General features: G+C 43.2%; 1 protein-coding gene across 1 annotated transcript in view; it reads left to right on the forward strand.

Moving 5' to 3' along the window:
* Nucleotides 1–19,026, forward strand: part of SLC25A13 (solute carrier family 25 member 13) — an 85,899-nt gene extending 66,873 nt beyond the window's left edge. Inside the window, exons 14-18 of the mRNA XM_075271792.1 lie at nt 4,885–5,025; nt 8,353–8,491; nt 16,741–16,899; nt 17,130–17,220; nt 18,388–19,026. Of these exons, the coding sequence (XP_075127893.1) occupies nt 4,885–5,025; nt 8,353–8,491; nt 16,741–16,899; nt 17,130–17,220; nt 18,388–18,562 (705 nt within the window). The 3' untranslated portion in view covers nt 18,563–19,026. The remainder of the gene's footprint in view (nt 1–4,884; nt 5,026–8,352; nt 8,492–16,740; nt 16,900–17,129; nt 17,221–18,387) is intronic.
* The last annotated feature ends 843 nt before the right edge of the window (nt 19,027–19,869 follow it).

Raw genomic sequence — 19,869 nt, forward strand, 5'->3', positions numbered from 1 at the left:
CGGAGTTCACCTTGCATGGTAATTACTGGGAATTAGTACGCATGGCTTGTTTTGGCCACTTCTCCATTGTGCAATTTTCTGTTTGTAAATCTGATTCCCCCCCCCCCCATCACCACCCTAAGCCTCGTGACCCCGCTTCTGCTAACAGCTTTTCAGCCGCTTTTTATTGCATTAAATAGACGTGGTAAATGTGTCAGGTCTTTGTGGTGAGAAGACACAAACAAAGCACGGCCCTAGGAGGTCAACGCTAAGGAGGAAGACCAGAGGTTCGATGACGGCGGAGAGAGATATCGTCATTAAGCGGCGCATTAGATTTAATTTTTGCAAAAAAAAAAAAAAAAGTGTAACTCAGAAGGCCAGAAAAGAGACTTCCTGCCCCGTAGCGATGACCCACGGAGCAAGGCTCTTATTTGGTTATGAAACAAGAGACTCCAAACTCTAGACAAAGACAAGAACGTCGGAGCGTCTCCATATTGACAGGTTTTTTTTTTTTGCATCTACATGGAAGTGTGATTCATTCCTGGGTGTCGGAGAATAGATTGAGCTCAGAAGCGTCATCCCTGCTTGATGACTGTGACGTGCTCTGTAATTAGTGTGTCCATTTTAACCCATCAAGCCTCCCTCGAAAGACTCAACATTCCAAGCACCTTCAGCCCATGATTTGAATTACCTTTAGAAAATATTTGGCTATTTGAGTGCTTTTTCAGTCTTTAATCGGGTTTCCGAACTGTTTTAGCATTGGAGGCCCCTGGAAAGAATTTCTTGCTTTGGGAAACCCCTGGATTTGCTCATTCTGTCGTCGATCCCGGCTTTTAATGGCGTTCTCCAAGGAAGGGTTCAACAAATATTAATATTGGTGGACCAATGATTTCAGGCTTGTTCCGACCCCCGGATCACCAAGAGTCTCTGCACCTTCTCCATGTCCACTGCTTGTTCCCAGTACTATGGGGGCTGCCTGGGTACATCATTAAAATAGGAAAGCCAGCCCCCATACTACCCCCTATAGGAAACAGGTTAACTCAGGAGGTGAAGTACCTCTGGGGCCCTCAGAAATCCATGTTTCGTCACTAGAAGTCGAGTGAAGTGCCGAAACTCTCCATGGAATAGCCCTTTAAATAAAAAAACTTTTAAAAAATTCTATGCGTGGACCTGCAGCTTAGACAGACTAATGTTCCAGTCTTACCTCCCTTCTCGATGACCGTATGACTGGTCAGTTTGCTATCTGGGTTTTTCCCAGAGCTGTATTGGAAATGGCAAGAAGAAAAGTCCTATTCTTGTCCAATTTTGCGCCCCTGCTTCCGCGGCTCCTATTCGTTGAATAAAAGGGGGCACGGGCTGCACGCGTGTGGCATCTGTGTGTTCCCCATGCTCCGCCCGTGCCGTTCATTCACAGTAGCCGGTTAGAACACAGGGTGCAACCAGCTTTAGACTTAAGTCCAAACTTTGTGGAAGAGCTCCATTTTTTTATTTTTTATTTTTTTTTTTATATTGAAGGTTTTGCTACATTTTCTTGAGCCAATGCCAAGAATGGCTTTAAAGGGATCCTACCATTAAAATCAATTTTTTTTTTCTCGTTGACACATAGGAATAGCCTTAAGAAAGGCTATTCTTCTCCTACCTTTAGATGTCTTCTCCGTGCTACCATTCGGTAGAAATCCCGATTTTTGTTGGTATGCAAATGAGTTCTCTCACAGCACCGGGGGCGGTCCCCAGCTCTCAAACAGCACCGGGGGCGTCCCCAATGCTGCGAGAGAACTCTCCAGCACCGCCTCCATCTTCTTTAAGAATGGGCTCTTCACCACGTTTTCTTCCGGAGCTGGGTTCAAACTTCTAAGACTCGGGCAGAGCCGACTGCGCATGCCCGCGGTCACAAGAAAAATGGCCGCTTACACAGTAAGCAACCATTTTCTTGTGGCCTATTGCAGCTAAATTTGCAACAAAACAAGATTTTTACGCACTGTGTGGCGTCAACCTTTAAAGGGCGTTTTTTAGAACCCTTTTTTTGTTTGTTTTCATGGCCTCAACAGGACACTGAAGCCTAATTGGTGGGTGCCCCTTGACTGATCAGCTGCTCTGGAGTACTGCCTGGTACTATACATGGTATGGATCCAGAAACAGAAGGCTCCGTACACTGTAAAGTGTATGGCGATTGACGCGAGTATTTTTGCCGCAATTTATTCCTCCCCAATTAGTTTGGACCCCACACTACAAAATTTATTGACGACCCCCCTCTAACTCGTCTTCATCCATGATGAATTTTACATCGATAGAGCGCTTTGGATTTGGACAGACTGGGATTTTTAAAGCACAGAATAAATAAAAGTTCCTCTTCCCTGTTTTGATTTTGGGTTTCACGCCTGTCGATGTTGTTTTTGCTTTGGTTCTTTGATGCTGAGTTTTGAGAGGGAGATGAGATCTGAGATTTTCCTGAAAGGACCTCTTTCACCAAGTACACAGAGCTGTGGTAACGGCCGACGTAGCCGAACACAACAACGTTACCCGCACTCAGAAAATGTAACACATCAGACAGGTTTGGGACGTAATTGCCTTTGTAATGTCAGTCAAGGGGGTTGTTCTGCAACTTGGCCGAACTTCTAAGCGCTCCGCCACACACATGGAGATGAAACGCTCTGCACTTTATTTTATTTTTTTTCTCCTGCCTCTCCTGAACATGGCAGTGCTGGTCACAACTTGTGAAGGTTTGCAACTAATCTGTTTCTACCAGTCGGAATTTCTCTTTGCGTAAAATTCCTTTCCACCCATTTACTCATTCACCCAACAACTCAACAGAGCGACTGAAAGTAGTAGTGAGATAAGTCTGTGTGTATTGTAACCAAGGGGAGATGGGTTATGGTGTATCTATCTGCTGATGGGAGAGCTGTATTATTGTAGTAGTTCTCTACTTGTACATAGGGGGCAGTATTATAGTAGTTATATTCTTGTACATAGGAGGTAGTATTATAGTAGTTATATTCTTGTACATAGGAGCAGTATTATAGTAGTTATATTCTTGTACATAGGAGTAGTATTATAGTAGTTATATTCTTGTACATAGGAGCAGTATTATAGTAGTTATATTCTTGTACATAGGAGTAGTATTATAGTAGTTATATTCGTGTACATAGGAGCAGTATTATAGTAGTTATATTCTTGTACATAGGAGGCAGTATTATAGTAGTTATATTCTTGTACATAGGAGCAGTATTATAGTAGTTATATTCTTGTACATAGGAGTAGTATTATAGTAGTTATATTCTTGTACATAGGAGTAGTATTATAGTAGTTATATTCTTGTACATAGGAGTAGTATTATAGTAGTTATATTCTTGTACATAGGAGCAGTATTATAGTAGTTATATTCTTGTACATAGGAGGTAGTATTATAGTAGTTATATTCTTGTACATAGGAGTAGTATTATAGTAGTTATATTCTTGTACATAGGAGGTAGTATTATAGTAGTTATATTCTTGTACATAGGAGTAGTATTATAGTAGTTATACTCTTGTACATAGGAGTAGTATTATAGTAGTTATATTCTTGTACATAGGAGTAGTATGATAGTAGTTATATTCTTGTATATAGGAGCAGTATTATAGTAGTTATATTCTTGTACATAGGAGTAGTATTATAGTAGTTATATTCTTGTACATAGGAGCAGTATTATAGTAGTTATATTCTTGTACATAGGAGGTAGTATTATAGTAGTTATATTCTTGTACATAGGAGCAGCATTATAGTAGTTATATTCTTGTACATAGGGGGCAGTATTATAGTAGTTATATTCTTGTACATAGGAGCAGTATTATAGTAGTTATATTCTTGTACATAGGAGCAGTATTATATTAGTTATATTCTTGTACATAGGAGTAGTATTATAGTAGTTATATTCTTGTATATAGGAGCAGTATTATAGTAGTTATATTCTTGTACATAGGAGTAGTATTATAGTAGTTATATTCTTGTACATAGGAGCAGTATTATAGTAGTTATATTCTTGTACATAGGAGGTAGTATTATAGTAATTATATTCTTGTACATAGGAGCAGTAATATAGTAGTTATATTCTTGTACATAGGAGTAGTATTATAGTAGTTATATTCTTGTACATAGGAGCAGTATTATAGTAGTTATATTCTTGTATATAGGAGCAGTATTATAGTAGTATATTCTTGTACATAGGAGTAGTATTATAGTAGTTATATTCTTGTACATAGGAGCAGTATTATAGTAGTTATATTCTTGTACATAGGAGCAGTATTATAGTAGTTATATTCTTGTACATAGGAGTAGTATTATAGTAGTTATATTCTTGTACATAGGAGCAGTATTATAGTAGTTATATTCTTGTATATAGGAGCAGTATTATAGTAGTATATTCTTGTACATAGGAGTAGTATTATAGTAGTTATATTCTTGTACATAGGAGCAGTATTATAGTAGTTATATTCTTGTACATAGGAGCAGTATTATAGTAGTTATATTCTTGTACATAGGAGTAGTATTATAGTAGTTATATTCTTGTACATAGGAGCAGTATTATAGTAGTTATATTCTTGTATATAGGAGCAGTATTATAGTAGTATATTCTTGTACATAGGAGTAGTATTATAGTAGTTATATTCTTGTACATAGGAGCAGTATTATAGTAGTTATATTCTTGTACATAGGAGTAGTATTATAGTAGTTATATTCTTGTACATAGGAGCAGTATTATAGTAGTTATATTCTTGTACATAGGAGTAGTATTATAGTAGTTATATTCTTGTACATAGGAGCAGTATTATAGTAGATATATTCTTGTACATCGGGTAGTATTACTACTAGTTTTCTGGGTATGGGGGGACTCATCAGCATATAGTAATAATGTATATCTTGTATTTCAGGCTGGAGGTTCACAAGTAATATTCACCAACCCTCTGGAGATTGTGAAGATCCGCTTGCAAGTAGCAGGAGAGATTACCACCGGCCCTCGTGTCAGCGCACTGACTGTTCTCAGAGATCTGGGCTTCTTTGGCCTTTACAAGGTATTATATGCGCCATCACCCTGCTCTCCATTCCTTGCTCTTCTATTCATCTGACTTTAGCACAGATTATTCCGTCAAAGGAAATCTTCTTGTCATAGAAGTCTATGGGACAGTATTACATTTGTGCATTATATAGACTCCTCTGGATTCCCTTGTTTTATACATGTCACCATTTCTTCCTTTTCTGACAATTGCAGAAGAACTTGTAGAATTCTGTGGGAACCAGTAAAGTCTCTATTAATGTCTTAGTAGATGTAAATCACTTGTGAGCTTGTGACTCCTGATCTGAGCAGACAGGCCATGCTCAGGTAAGGTGCAATAAAGCCCCCTTGTGTCTTCTCTGGGTAATTGTCGGCTAAGGTGATGCTCAGGTATCCCGCTACCTCATACACATTGTGCTGAGTAAGTCCCATATAAAGCAGCTATACCTGCGGTGCTTGCTAGTGATAGGTGTGTATTTTGCAGGCTTATCTATTGCAAACCTGCATTGTTGCACGTGAGACTATTTTGCAACCTGTTTGATAATGCAGTGGATCTCCATTGAACTCTATGGGTCCATTCTGCAACACCTACACTTGCCCCTACAGCTTATAGGGTGAGTGAACTGGTAATATGTGAGGGTCTCAAGTTTTGCACAGCCGCAAATCTAATAACACTGGCTCCCTTTTAATTTTATCTGTGTAATCACAAGCATTTTCCCTATATATTTAATAGGAAATGGGGGGAAAAACTTAATAACATAGGATTACCCCTTAAATGTGGTGCCATAATAGTTTGCACTTATAACAATCCTGTATCACTAGTAGAACAGCAGCACTAGCACTACAGTAGGTGTCACAAGGTAGTGTAGCGCCAACCACTGGTACAATTGGGTGTGACCGTACATACTTCTAATCCGAGAATGACCGGTCGGTCACCCCATAGCGCACCTTACAGGGTTAATACGTCCACAAGGTATCCTGGGGCTGGGGTGAGTGGGTGGGGGTCAAATTTAGTGACTCGAGAAGAGAGTTGCTGCCTATTGTTTACAGCCATTGACTCCAAATAACAATTACAGATGCCAAATCATTACTAAGACCTGTAAGGTATAAGGGAAGGGAAAAAAAACTAGTACTTAAGAGGGGGTGGGAGCTGATACAGGTGCCAGTAGCATTAAATAACCCCAGCAGACAAGGTGCACCTCTGTCTTCTATAGATGAAGGTTTCCCCCCCAGTCTGGCATGTTCCCCCCCTACACGAGACAATGTGCATTCACTGCAGGAGACTGGGCTAAGCCTGCGTCTCCCAGACGTGCTGGCTCCTTCTGCCCAACCCGACACAGAGGTGCCTTTGTCAGCGTAATTACTCTCCCCTTGTTGTAGAAATGGCTGTTTTAGAGCCTTCCCTCGCAGGTACGCTTTGGAATATGCAAGAATTAGCATGCTAAGGGAAAAAAAAGTCCTCCAGCCTCCCGGGGGTATAATGGCCGCCCCATGTGTAGGATTGGAGGGGAAGCTCATGTGGGGGGGGCGGCAAGGGTTAATCCAGGCTCTCTGCAAATTCATTTTTCATTTTCTAACTCAGGAGCCGGATTGTAATTGTTTCACACGATAGATGAGACCTGTCATGGCGGCGGTGACCTGCTCTACTGTACTTGTTTGTTTTTTTTCTTTGGGGGGGGGGGGGCAGCTTATTATCTTACTGATTTTTTTTTTTTTTTTTTATTACTACTATTATTTTTCTTTTTTTTTTGTATTTATTATTGTATTTTTTTTTTTTTTTGTTATTTTGCAAAGAATTAAAAAATCTTCCAATTTTGACTTTTGCTGTGTCAGTCTCAATAGAAGCCCCAACTCGCGCATGGACCAATTTCTGAGGAGTTGGACCACCCTGGACCAATATGGAAATCTACACTGGTTAGGAATAGGGTTGAGCGATTGGGAAATATCAGATCCCGATCGGCGATCGAGCAAATTTCACGATCAGGATTGGCTGGAAAATGATCGGAAATCGGATTTTGAAATCTCAAGATCGGCTCAACTCTACTGTATATATAATATACAACTTAGGGTGGAGCGATCAGGAAAGATCGGATCCCGATCGGTGATCGAGCAAATTTCGTGATCGACTGGACAATGATCGAAAATCAGATTTTGAAATCTCAAGATCGTCTCAACCCTACTGTATATATAAAGTACAATTAGGGTTGAGCGATCCGATCATGATCGACGATCGAGCAAATTTCACGATCGGGATCGGCTGGAAAATGATCGAAAATCGGGTTTTAAAATCGATCCTAAAATCTCAACCCTAGCTAAGAACAAGCATAGATTTCCATCACAACTCGCATCAGAAAACTGGCGTGCGCTATCTATAATGAAGTGGTCGGGCCGACCCTGCTCCACCGGCGAATGAGGCGCAGAGTGGGGTTTGTGGCACAAGAAAGGGCCTTGCGCCAAATGTGCACCGCAGTATCAGCCCTCTATGAAAACTGGCGTAGAAGTATTGATGTATCCATCCCCCTATCCTTTGTGTTCATTGGACGACCGCACAAACCTATTAAAGAGGTGGGAGGGCGGGGGCCAAAATTTATGGCCAGCTACATTGTAAGTGAAGGGGCATTCCTAATGTTCATTCGAATGCCAAGTGCCAGGATAGATGGGTAGTGGCTGGTGTAACCCATTCAGTACCACTGAGGTATTAAAGGCATGAGGCTGGGGGCTACAAGCTCTGAGGGGTCTTCGGAAAAAAATTTATACAGTTATATAAACTTAAATGCTGATTTTCTTGCCGTGTCTGTAAAATAAAGGGTTAATGCAAACGATGTAAAAGGTAAAAAATTTGGGCAGCCATCATTTTACAATCGGTGGAGGTCTGACCACTTGGAGTCGTGCTCCGCCCCGGCCACCGCTGTGCAAAGGGAATGGAGCTGCAGTTCCCTGCACGGCCAGGTGGACAGGGTGGCGCTGCACAGGGGAGCCTACTCTACAGCATTACTAAAACCCCATCAGGTTTGGTGGGGATTTCTGAAATCAGACCTTCACCAATTGTAAAATGATGACAGCTGATGAGTAGAAGATTGTCCGCTACTGTTACCTCTGATCTCCAGAGAACACAAATGGTCAGACTAGACACTAGATCTTCATGGCCATGAATAACAGAAACTGAAATTCCAATTAGTACTTTAAATGTACAGCGCCATACGTCGTATAGTGGCTGAGCTTGGTATTGCACCTCAGCCCCATTCACTTGAATAGGACTGGCAAAAACCAATTAGGGCTGCAGTGTCTGAGTACATGGACCACATATAATGATCTGAGTCTGATTCTTGATGTCTTTCTTGTACAGGGTGCTAAGGCCTGCTTTCTCCGGGACATCCCCTTTTCGGCCATCTACTTCCCCTGCTATGCGCATATGAAACACAGCTTTGCTGGAGAAGACGGCAGAGTTAGCCCCGGGTACCTCTTGTTGGCTGGAGCCATCGCTGGTAAGTGAGCGTGGGTCCTTATTAAAGGGGTTTTCAGGACAGCCATATTGCTGTGGCCTGTTCTCTAAGAACAGCGCTGTACAATGTATAGTGGCTGTGCTTGGTATTGCAGCTCAGATCCATTCATTTCAATGGGACTGAGCTGCAGCATGGCCAAGTGAGCCATGAACGTGATGTCACTGGCCTGAGATGAGGAAGTGGAGCCCAATATCCTAGTCTTGGACTATCCATTTTAACTTTAATATTGAGAATTTGATAACCGAGCCCTCAGTTTATCCTCAAGGAGGAATAAGTCTGGGTTCACATGGTGACTTTCTGTAGCAGTTGTGTTGGTCACACCCAGTTATCAATTTACTGTACAATTTCTAGAAGTAATAAAATAATTGCATAATACAGGGTCCTCCAGAATTAATAATACAACTATCTACTAACCACACAGGTCAGGGCAGCTTTTAAGGCTGATGTGATGTAGTTTGGGGGGTAATTTTTTTTATTTATTTTTTAATCTGTGTTTGCTGAGCAGGCGTGACTCCTCCACAGGTTGCGTTTTTAGCCAAATTGATGTCTTCACACTTTGGTCCCTCCTCCCCTCTCACAGCATGCCCTCACAAGAGAATCTGCAGCTGCATCCCCCTCCTTCTCTCCTTTTATTTACTATATTAAAGGGGTTGTCCTGGGAGTTAAATGTTACCTTTCTCCACTGGTTTCTGTATGCTGTATTTGAGAGTCCTGGACTGGTTCTGACCCAGGCCACATGATCAGAAAGCAGCCCCGAGTTGTATACGCCTCCCCCTCTCCCGTTTTCACCACTAGGTACCTGTGTCATGGAGGTTGGCTTTTCTATAGTCAGCAAGCCCTATATCATAGGAGAAGAGGTGGAGCAACTCAGGGGACAGCGCTGGTTGCGATCATGTGACCCAGGGTTGGAATCATCCCGGAAACCGCAAGAGGAAGGAAGATACATTGAACTCCCTGAACAACCCCTTTAAGTCTATGGTCTAAAAACTTCACCAAACGACTGCAGGCAGGAAAAATGGCGCCATGGGCTACTAAAGGATGCTGAAGAGGATTGTCACCCTGGTGCCATCAGCTCATGTCTTCCCTGCACAGATCATAGAGCATGCTACAATGGCCCTTAGTGAACATCTCAGACTCCAGGATCCTAATGTCCTTATGCTGCTGTAAAGCAAAGCTCGAAATGCTGTTAACATTAGCGCAGGCAAGATGACTGCCTCTATAATCATTCCCTTTAAGAAGATACAGTACTAAGTTTCATACATTCCCAAATACTACTGATCGATGCAGAATCTGATTCCTCATCCTCTCCTGTGCCATGTATCCACCTCACTGTCGGCACGCCGCCTCTGGACCGATTTGTTTCCCTAATAACAACTTTTCCCTACATCATACAGACCAGGAAGTCGTCTCTGGCCCCAGGACATGATTCTGTAACCCTCCAGGACCTCCCGGACTCTGTCCTTATCACACGGCTGATCTGCAGATACCGCGCGGTGCTGGGTGGTCTGTCACATTCCTTGCATATTTTGATAGATTTTTATTGGAGCAATGCAAAATATTCTTCAGAGCTGACTTGTGCCTGTTATCTAGATGTCATCGGTGATAAATGTAGTGATAGGAGGGGGGGTATCAGGAAGCAAGAGGGGCGTAACGCTGTGTAACGGGTGCACTGCTTGTACTTGCACTCTATACAGCATTTCCATATAGTCAGGGACTATTTCGCTACCAGGGGTTTTGGGATAATTGTTACACTTAACCCCGTGCTTCAGGTGCCTTGTACATTGTGAAAGTGCCTTCATGTGATCTGTGCAAAGTTGCATGGAGGTGCCTTTTACAGTCACCGAAGCCTTCATGCAGCTTTGCACTAAAGAGCTTTTTTGTTTCGTGGTGGTGTTTTTTGTAGAACTTGGTGATCTACATGTGGCCATATTGGATGTCCGCTTGACTGGAAAGAGGTAAAGGGGTTGTCCATGGGAAACGCGAGAGCCAATGTCAAACAGAAAGTGTCTAGCTCTAGTGCTCTGTTGTACAGGGTCCTGGGCCGGAATTGGAGAAGCACACATGAACCCTGCTGAACCGGTGAGGATTCAGAAGGATGATGCCGGTTCTGAAATGACTTGTGATTGGCCTCAGTGGTCATGTGAGCTGCTCCACTTCCAGCCCAGGAACTACAGCATAGGGGGGACCGGGATTGTACCATATAGCTTTTTCCCTAAGTTTCCTTTGATTCCTGGACAATTCCTTAAAGCTTTGACCTCTTGAATTCTGTAGGCCACATCCAGCTGGCAGAAACTGCACCACACCATGCATTAGGTTGTGTCTGGTATTGCAGTTCTGTTCCATCAAAGTGAACATGGCTGAGGTTTCATACCCACAAAATGTAGACAGGTCCGGCACTGATTTCGGAAGAAAGCCGCCATGTTTGTGTAATCCTGGACATCCCCTTTTAGCCTTAAATGTCCGCCCGCGGGGTACTCATGTCTCCGGAGGTGTCACTGCATCATCAGCAATGAACGTATTGATACCACTAAGTGGTCAAATATATTGGATTATCGATCATCCAACATTCGGGACCCAAGGTGGCTCAGTGGTTAGCACTGCAGTCTTGCAGCGCTGGAGTCCTGGGTTCGATTCCCGCCAGGAACAACATCTGCAAGGAGTTTGTATGTTCTCTCCATGTTTGCGTGCGTTTCCTCCCATTCTACAAAGACATACTACAATCTACATAAAAACATTCGGGACCCCTTCTTGAAGAGGCTGCGGTGCTCTGAATTTCACCATTGCAATGTCACGTTCATTTAGTCACATGGTACAGCAATAGATCAGTCCCATCCAAGCAAATGGGGATGAGCTGCGATACCAAGCACAGCCACTATACAATGTACGGCGCTGTGCTTGTTATTCAGTAAAAAGGCCACAGTGCCTATCGGCGGGTGTCCCGGACATCAGACCAGTCCAATCACACACCGATAGGTCTTCAATCCATAACACCTGGAAAACCCCTTTAAAATATACTTGGGACTTTGTGAAGGCCTGGGTGCTAAAAATGGCTGCCCTGTAATAGTTACTACCTCCAACAAGGCGACCCAGAAACTGAAGTTTTATTATTTTTGGGCAAAAACAAACTTTCAAAAATTCCCACGCGTTTCCATCTATCTATATAGATGGAAACGCTTGGGATCTATCTATATGGATGGAAACGCTTGGGAACTATCTATATGAATGGAAACGCTTGGGATCTATCTATATGGATGGAAACGCTTGGGATCTATCTATATGGATGGAAACGCTTGGGATCTATCTATAACGATGGAAGCGCGTGGGATCTATGGATCGATCTCTATGGATGGTAACGCATGGTATCTATCTGGTTGGAAACACGTGGGATCTATGGATCTATATGGATGGAAACGCGTTGGATCTATGGATCTATCTATATGGATGGAAACGCATGGTATCTATGGATCTATATGGATGGAAATGTGTGGGCTCTATGGATCTATCTATATCGATATAGAAATGGAAATATAATCTAGAAAAAATTTTCCGTAGGACAGGACGAAATACATGGAGACCCAAAAACGAAACGATGCCTTAGAGGGACTCGCAACATTTTTTTTTTTTCTACCTTTTTTGAAGGTTCCATTTCAAAGTGTTCTTGGCGGAGCGCGGGGAACCATAAACACGTCTTTTCCCAACGACTTCCCGATCAGATACAAAATGTCTTTAGACTTTTCTACTCCCAACCTGTTTCATAGGAACAAAACAAGCCTTTAACATGGGAGCCTGCGCCCCGACGTGAAATGCAAGCGTACATCGACAAGCCAAACAATTTCTGAGATTCAGCCGTCCCCTTTGAAAGCTTCCATGTGATTGCAGACCAAGATAATTCCCCTTTTGAAGTTCAGTCACACAGGCGGCTTTTATGCTTTCATTTATGTCAGGCCTGCGATCTACGAGGCTGCAAAAAAATCTACGTCGGGGCGCAGCGCACACATCTATAGATATGATACAATACATTCAAATCATGCCGGCGGGGGAGGGGACAGCGCTTTTTCGGCTTTTTACTGTAATGTAATAGGTTCCCCCCCTCACCATGTCAACCTGATTGTCATCTGCTCTTCAAGGCTTGTGCCATTACCAAGATCCTGGTTGAAACGCAAAGTGCAAAACCTGAAATGTAAAACTATAGAGCAAAGTAGCCATCGTATAGATAGATAGAAATTCCTTTCTTCTGGAATGACTCCGATATTCTGGATTGAAGACATTGGACAAGATTAGAAAAACATGACGGCTATCTTTCACAGCGCCACGCTTGTCCACAGGTTGAGTGTGGTATTGCAGCTCAGCCCTTTTCAGTGGAGCTGCGGTACCAGACACAACCTGCGGACAGGTGTGGCGCCGTTTCTATAAGCAGTCAACTTTTTCTAACCCTGTATAAAATAAAAACACTTTACTTCTAAGGATAAAGAACTTTCAGGAACAAAACTCAACAGAAGAGATTACATGACTCTTAAAACAGCGTCCCCTTTGTTTATGGCCTGTGTCTGGTATTGCATTTTTAAAAATGGAGCTAACAATAAAAAAAATGTAATTTAGTAATATCTGTATTTACATTTCCTGTTTTAGGTATGCAGCTCCAATGCAGACCTATGTGACTACAAAAAACCCATCCGTGTAGTCTGGTCCTCCCCTATATTCTAATGGTCGTAGGTGATCATGGAAAGGGGGCAGAGAGAAAAAAAAATGACTGCCCTATCAGACTACACTGTTTGTAGTCTGTAACCAAAGAGACAAACACATCGGAGCGGTATACACAACGGTAACTGTTTTATATCCTAAATAGCTGAATCTGGCACTCGGTCCATTTTAATCTGAAACCGATGGACTCTCTAGATGACGGATTAATGGAGACTTATTGTATATTTTACTAGTTTGAGGGTACAAATCTTAATTTTTTACTTGTAAGTATCGGCGCGGTCTTATCTCCATCATCGGCGGTTGCCGCTCACCGACGCGCTTGTAAGTTTACTTTGGGCAGTGTTCATACACTATTCTGCATGCAGATTGATGGATAATTTTGCTGCGTGTCATGTTTTTCTCCCGACCACATGTTACAGATGCCCTCTCTCTATTTTTACCTCGCCTCGCTCCGCGACTCCTTAAATGTATACCGTCTGCTGCGTGCGGCTGTTTACTGCAGTTTCATCGAGATGGGTCGAGTGCGAGGAGCCAGACCATGATGGTTTGGCCTAAAACTCTCACGGACTTAATAAACGACAAGACGAAAAGATTTCACATTTCGCTCCTGAGACCTGTTTGCTTTGGAGCTTGTCGTCGAATCCAGAAGTAATCGAATCGGTGGGGATGGCGTTTCCACGGCGTACGCCGGTTTACTCCCAGGGCAAAAGGTTGCACACTGGGGAGTGAAGTATTGAAAGGCTTATTCACATCAACTTAAGTGATGGACTATCTAGACGATATACCATAATTCTCGATAGGTGAAGGTTCCTCACATCCCCAAGGTTTGGCACCCTCCATAGAATAGTCAAGTTTTGGAGGAGCTTGGGGAAAAACGGGGCACTGTTTGGCTCTTCTTATGACTTTAGTTGACTTACGCACCCATTGTAGGCAGATTACTAGAGATGGGGGAACCTCTGAAGAATTCGGGTTTGGATGGTTCAGTCCAAAGATTTGTTGGAAGTGCAATTATTATACTGTGCGGACACGTCCGGCTCTCTGGGTGACGGCAGGTGCCCCGGGGGAATGCAGGTCTGTAACTGGGCATCATCAGTCACATGGAACACACCAAAGTCATGACATTGTCATACGAACATCATGGTGTCTGGGTCTAAGCACAGGCCTCAATGGTCCCACGGGGAGCATGACTTCATACTGAAGGCCAGAAGGGGATCTCACGAGAACTGCTGGACACTGTGAGGAGGCCCAGGAGAGGTGAGAGGGGGAGTATGTGTGTTCATTATGTTTCTGTACCTTCCCTGAACCCTGAAAGGACCACAGAGTATTTTTCTGTACCTTCCCTGAACCCTGAAACTATATTTCGGCCCTCTAATGGTCCGAGGGACAGTGAACTGGCCCACTGTTTAAAAAGTTTGAGGACCCCTGGCCTAGAGACTGAAAATTTTGGAAAAATTTGGGTCGAATTATCTCCATGCATTACTATTTCACAGTCTTCTGATTGGTGACCATATCACAAAGTCATAGTCCAGGATCCAACCCTGTTTCTTCGGGCCTCCATGATGCCCCTACGGCCGCCTTCCTTTCACCCATACTAGTGTACAACTCGAGCATGAGCAACGTAGCCATCTGTACTGTGAAGATGCGGAGACTGTCGAGAGGATATTCCTCAACGATCATGTGACCCTAAATTGGGAACCCAACACGTAGCATTACCAGAACTCGGCCGGTAAATAGGTAAAATATTGTCCTGCATGGCCCCTTTAAGGCAAAAATCCCATAGGAGAAAACAGTTTACTAAAGTACAAGAGAGCCGACAGAATGAGATCTATCAGCAGCCAGTAGCCTGCTTGTTGACAGTTTCCAGGTGCCAAAAAAAAAAAAAAAAGCAAAGGTGGCATTATTACAAGATAGAGGTAGCGATTCTCCAACGTCTATAAGTAAAGTAGCTCGAAATAACTTCAGAGTGCGATATCTGGAGCCGGTGCAGGGTCTACATGTTAATTTCTGCGCACTTGGGCCACATGTTCTTCATTTCCATCTAATAGACTGAAGGCGACCCACCTACATAGATATTGTATGCCACGGTCAGACATCTGAGCGAGGACTTTGTAACCGTGCAGAGCGAATGCATTGGAAGAGATGAAAGTTTTTTTTTTTTGTTTTTTTTTTTGGGGGGGGGTGGTTTCGCTTTCCCTCCTGAAATCCTAGCTGTGTTTGGTTTGCTGATTTTGCACAGAAATGTTTCTTTGCAGGGATGCGGAGTTTACATAGGGTTATTTAAGGTGGTGGCAGACAGTCATGCTAGCGCGCGCCTGTGGGTAAGTGGTGGCGGCAGTGGTGGTGAGTTTGAAGACTTTGCTTTTCAGCTCGCTGTGTGTTCCTTGCCAGTAGCCACAAAGAGGCGTGAAAAAAAAAAAAAAGCTAAAGGCCAAAGGAGCTTTCACCTCCCAAAAATCTGAATTCAATCATCAGACATGTTGGGGATGGCGTGGAGCTGGATTGTCTAAAGCTGCCAATGCCGAGAGAGCCTCGAGGATCGGAGAATGTCACATGCTGAACATTAGGCGGGTGCGCTTGTGATCAGTGATTGCCGGGGTCACCGTCTACGGGGTCAGGGTCTGATTGGCTCTCCAGGCTCCGATATCCCGTATCATGTTGGGGTTTGTTTTTTTTTTCGTTTTCCCTTGGGGCGGATACGGAAAATCTCTCGGTATCCTTTCATAGCCTCTAATTTAGGGGTTTTCGGAGCAAAACCTCAAGAGATGATGGCACACTTTATACCATGAGATAATTTCCTGCATGAGGTCAATCATATTTCGGAGATCTCTGCCGCCCTTTGGATTAGAACATTGCCAAAAATACAGACTATGGAATCCTTGTATAAATTGAAAATTGTCTATTTTATTTTAGGTTTATAGAATTTTTTATTTTTTTCAAATTCTCTTGAAATCTAAAATAAAATTTCCCAGTGATAAAGTTCTTCAGTGGTGCTGCGGTGTGGAGAAATCCTTAAAGGGGTTGTCCGGGATCTCAAGATTATTGATATTGAAGACCAAGGTCATGGTGCGATCAGATAAGATTTACAGCAGGAAGTTGAGTGGGCACCACCGCTAGACCGTACGAACCGGAACCTATACAAAGTGTACGGAGCTCTGCACACTTTCGGGATGGCTCCTGGACCTGCAGATCGCTCCTGTTCACTTAAATAGGCACAGTACCGCATCCAAGTGTCCTGAGACTAGATCATCCGTATCCATTATCTCCAGATCTTGGGCAACCCCTTTTAGACGTTGGCATGACGTAAGAAAAAAAAAAACCCTAAGGATTATCACAGACCCTTCATCAGGATCCCCATCAAACCTCTAACCTCCTCCTGGCGAGTAGCGGGGGACAAGTTATAGTATGGTAGTACATGGCGCCATTGATCCAATACATCATCTACTTGGAGACCCATCAACGAAAATATAGGGAGACCAGACAAGCGGACATTTTTAAGGAGGTTATGGTATTGACTCTACTATTCTCTGCAGGTATGCCGGCCGCTTCTCTCGTGACCCCCGCCGATGTCATCAAGACTCGTCTACAGGTCGCAGCACGAGCGGGTCAGACTACTTATACTGGTGTTATAGACTGTTTTAGGAAAATCCTGCGAGAGGAAGGACATCGGGCATTATGGAAAGGCGCTGGAGGTAAGAAGGTAGCGGTGGTGAATATATGTAGAGGTTCCTCCTCGTAATGGTCCCACTTCCTTAATGTTAAGAAATAATACTTTGATACATTTAGCGATTTCATATCTGTCGATCCCCTCTTCGGCCTCCTGTAACACATCTATCTCTTGTCCTTCTTGCATTGCTCATATCTCAAATCTAATATCGAATTTCCAAATATACAAGTCCTGATGTCCTGTCCTGTTTTGCAGCCCGTGTGTTCCGGTCTTCTCCGCAGTTCGGTGTGACTCTGGTGACTTACGAGTTATTGCAGCGATGGTTCTATGTGGATTTCGGTGGAGTGTAAGTTTTTGTCTACAATTTTGTTTCCATCATTTTTGATATCTCAGTCCCGATCTGGTTCCTGGTGCCTGCTTACCTCTGTTGTCTTTGGTTATTTGCTATTGTCCCCCTCCATTTCATTGGCTCCTTGGTTATGGACAATTCTCTTACAAATTTCCCCTACTCACCTGCCAAATGTGTTAGGAAGCAGTAGGCACTTCTAGAGAAGGGAGTACCAGGACTTGGAGGATCATAATATTCTGCGTTTAGTCTTTATTCATGGAGATACATCTGTGATTGGTGGGAATCTGACACCTAGAATCCCAAGTACTGCAGTCCCTTCCTTATGCCGATGACCTCTATTTTGATCAGTCACATGGTACACCAGTGGCTCAGTCTCCTTCAAGTGAATGGGTTGGAGCTGTATTTCCACAAAGTGCCCAACACAGTGGGGAGTCCTGGTTGTCGTACCTTTACCAACCACATCTTGATGACTTATCCTACGTATAGCTCATCAATACAAATGGCCCGTAAAAAAACCCTATCATTGGATGCCTTTTTTTTTTTTCCTGCCTAACACTTAGGAATAGCTTTAAGAAAGGCTATTCTTCTCCTACCTTCAGATGTCTTCTCCGTGCCACCATTCTGTAGAAATCCCGGTTTTCTTCGGTATGCAAATGAGTTCTCTTGCAGCACTGGGGGCGGTCCTTAGCACTCAAACAGCACTGGGGGTGTCGCCAATGCTGTGAGAGAAATCTCCAGCTGGTGTAAGCAGCCATTTTCTTGTGGCCATGGGCATGCACAGTCAGTTCTGCCTGAGGCCTAGAAGATTGAAACCCAAGACGGAAGAAGACACAGGGAGAGGGCGTTCCAGAAGAAGATGGAGACGTCGCTGGAGATTTCTCTCGTAGCATTGGGGATGCACCCAGTGCTGGGAGAGAACTCATTTGCATACCAAAGAAAACCTGGATTTGTACCAAACGGCTGCGCGGAGAAGACATCTAAAGGTAGGAGAAGAACAGCCTTTCTTGAGGCTATTCCTACCTGTTAGGGAGAAAAAAAAGGATATCCAATGACAGGATCCCTTTAAGACATTTTTGGTCCCTTTCATTTCGGAAGATGAGCCTTCAGAGTATGATATTTTATGTATTTTAAGCTGTTTCTATACAAGTTATTTTTCCATTTCAGGAAACCAGCCGGATCAGAGCCAGTCCCCAAGTCCCGAATCACACTGCCTGCACCGAATCCCGACCACGTTGGCGGATACAAACTAGCAGTGGCGACTTTTGCCGGAATCGAAAGCAAATTTGGACTCTACCTTCCTCGATTTCAGCCGTCACCAGCTACCTCTAAAGCCACCTAAAGCCATTAGCGGTTAGCCTGAGAGTGCAGGCGTTTGGGAGAGGTCCTTAGATACATTGCCGTCATCTGTTAGTGTATCAGCGCCTCTTTCAGCTTCTATCCTGCAATCTGATTCCCAAGAGTTTTTAGATCTGTAGTCTCATTTTTATGTGCAATTACCTTTATGTGGTTCCCTTACAGGACGTAGCTCTAGGTGTGACGGCCCCGGTACCCTGCAGTCTCATACCGGCATCAACAACTGTTAGGGGTCTCAGGTTTGCTTTGGCATTGTGAACTTTAGTGGGATCTGCACACCCCATGAATGTAGTCGTAAAGAGGTAAACCTTCATCTTATAGGTCAAGTATTACAGGGACCCAAGGTCATTAATGTAATTGGTTCTGGGTTGCTCTGAATTTTTGGTGGAAGCTTAAAAAAAAAAAAAAAAAATTACATATAAAAATTAATATGATCATGTTCACCTTTCAGCTACATTCTATATTTAGAATCTAAATATAAGATTTCAAGATGTAATCTACATATTATTCTCCAGAGCTGCACTCACTATTCTGCTGGTACAGTCAGTGTATATACATTACTTATCCTGTATTATACTCCAGAGCTGTGCTCACTATTCTGCTGGTACAGTCACTGTGTACATACATTACATTACTTATCCTGTATTATACTCCAGAGCTGTGCTCACTATTCTGCTGGTGCAGTCACTGTGTACATACATTACATTACTTATCCTGTATTATACCCCAGAGCTGCACTCACTATTCTGCTGGTGCAGTCACTGTGTACATACATTACATTACTTATCCTGTATTATACTCCAGAGCTGTGCTCACTATTCTGCTGGTGCAGTCACTGTGTACATACATTACATTACTTATCCTGTACTGATCCTGAGTTATATCCTTTATTATACTTCAGCACTGCACTCAGTATTCTGCAGGATAAGTAATGCAGAATAGTGAGTGCAGCTCTGGAGTATAATACAGGATAAGTAATGTAATGTATGTACACAGTGACTGCACCAGCAGAATAGTGAGCGCAGCTCTGGAGTATAATACAGGATAAGTAATGTAATGTATGTACACAGTGACTCCACCAGCAGAATAGTGAGCGCAGCTCTGGAGTATAATACAGGATAAGTAATGTAATGTATGTACACAGTGACTGTACCAGCAGAATAGTGAGTGCAGCTCTGGAGTATAATACAATATAAGTAATGTAATGTATGTACACAGTGACTGTACCAGCAGAATAGTGAGCGCGGCTCTGGAGTATAATACAGGATAAGTAATGTAATGTATGTACACAGT

This window comes from Leptodactylus fuscus, chromosome 4, assembly GCF_031893055.1.
Source record: "Leptodactylus fuscus isolate aLepFus1 chromosome 4, aLepFus1.hap2, whole genome shotgun sequence".
Lineage (NCBI taxonomy): Eukaryota > Metazoa > Chordata > Amphibia > Anura > Leptodactylidae > Leptodactylus > Leptodactylus fuscus.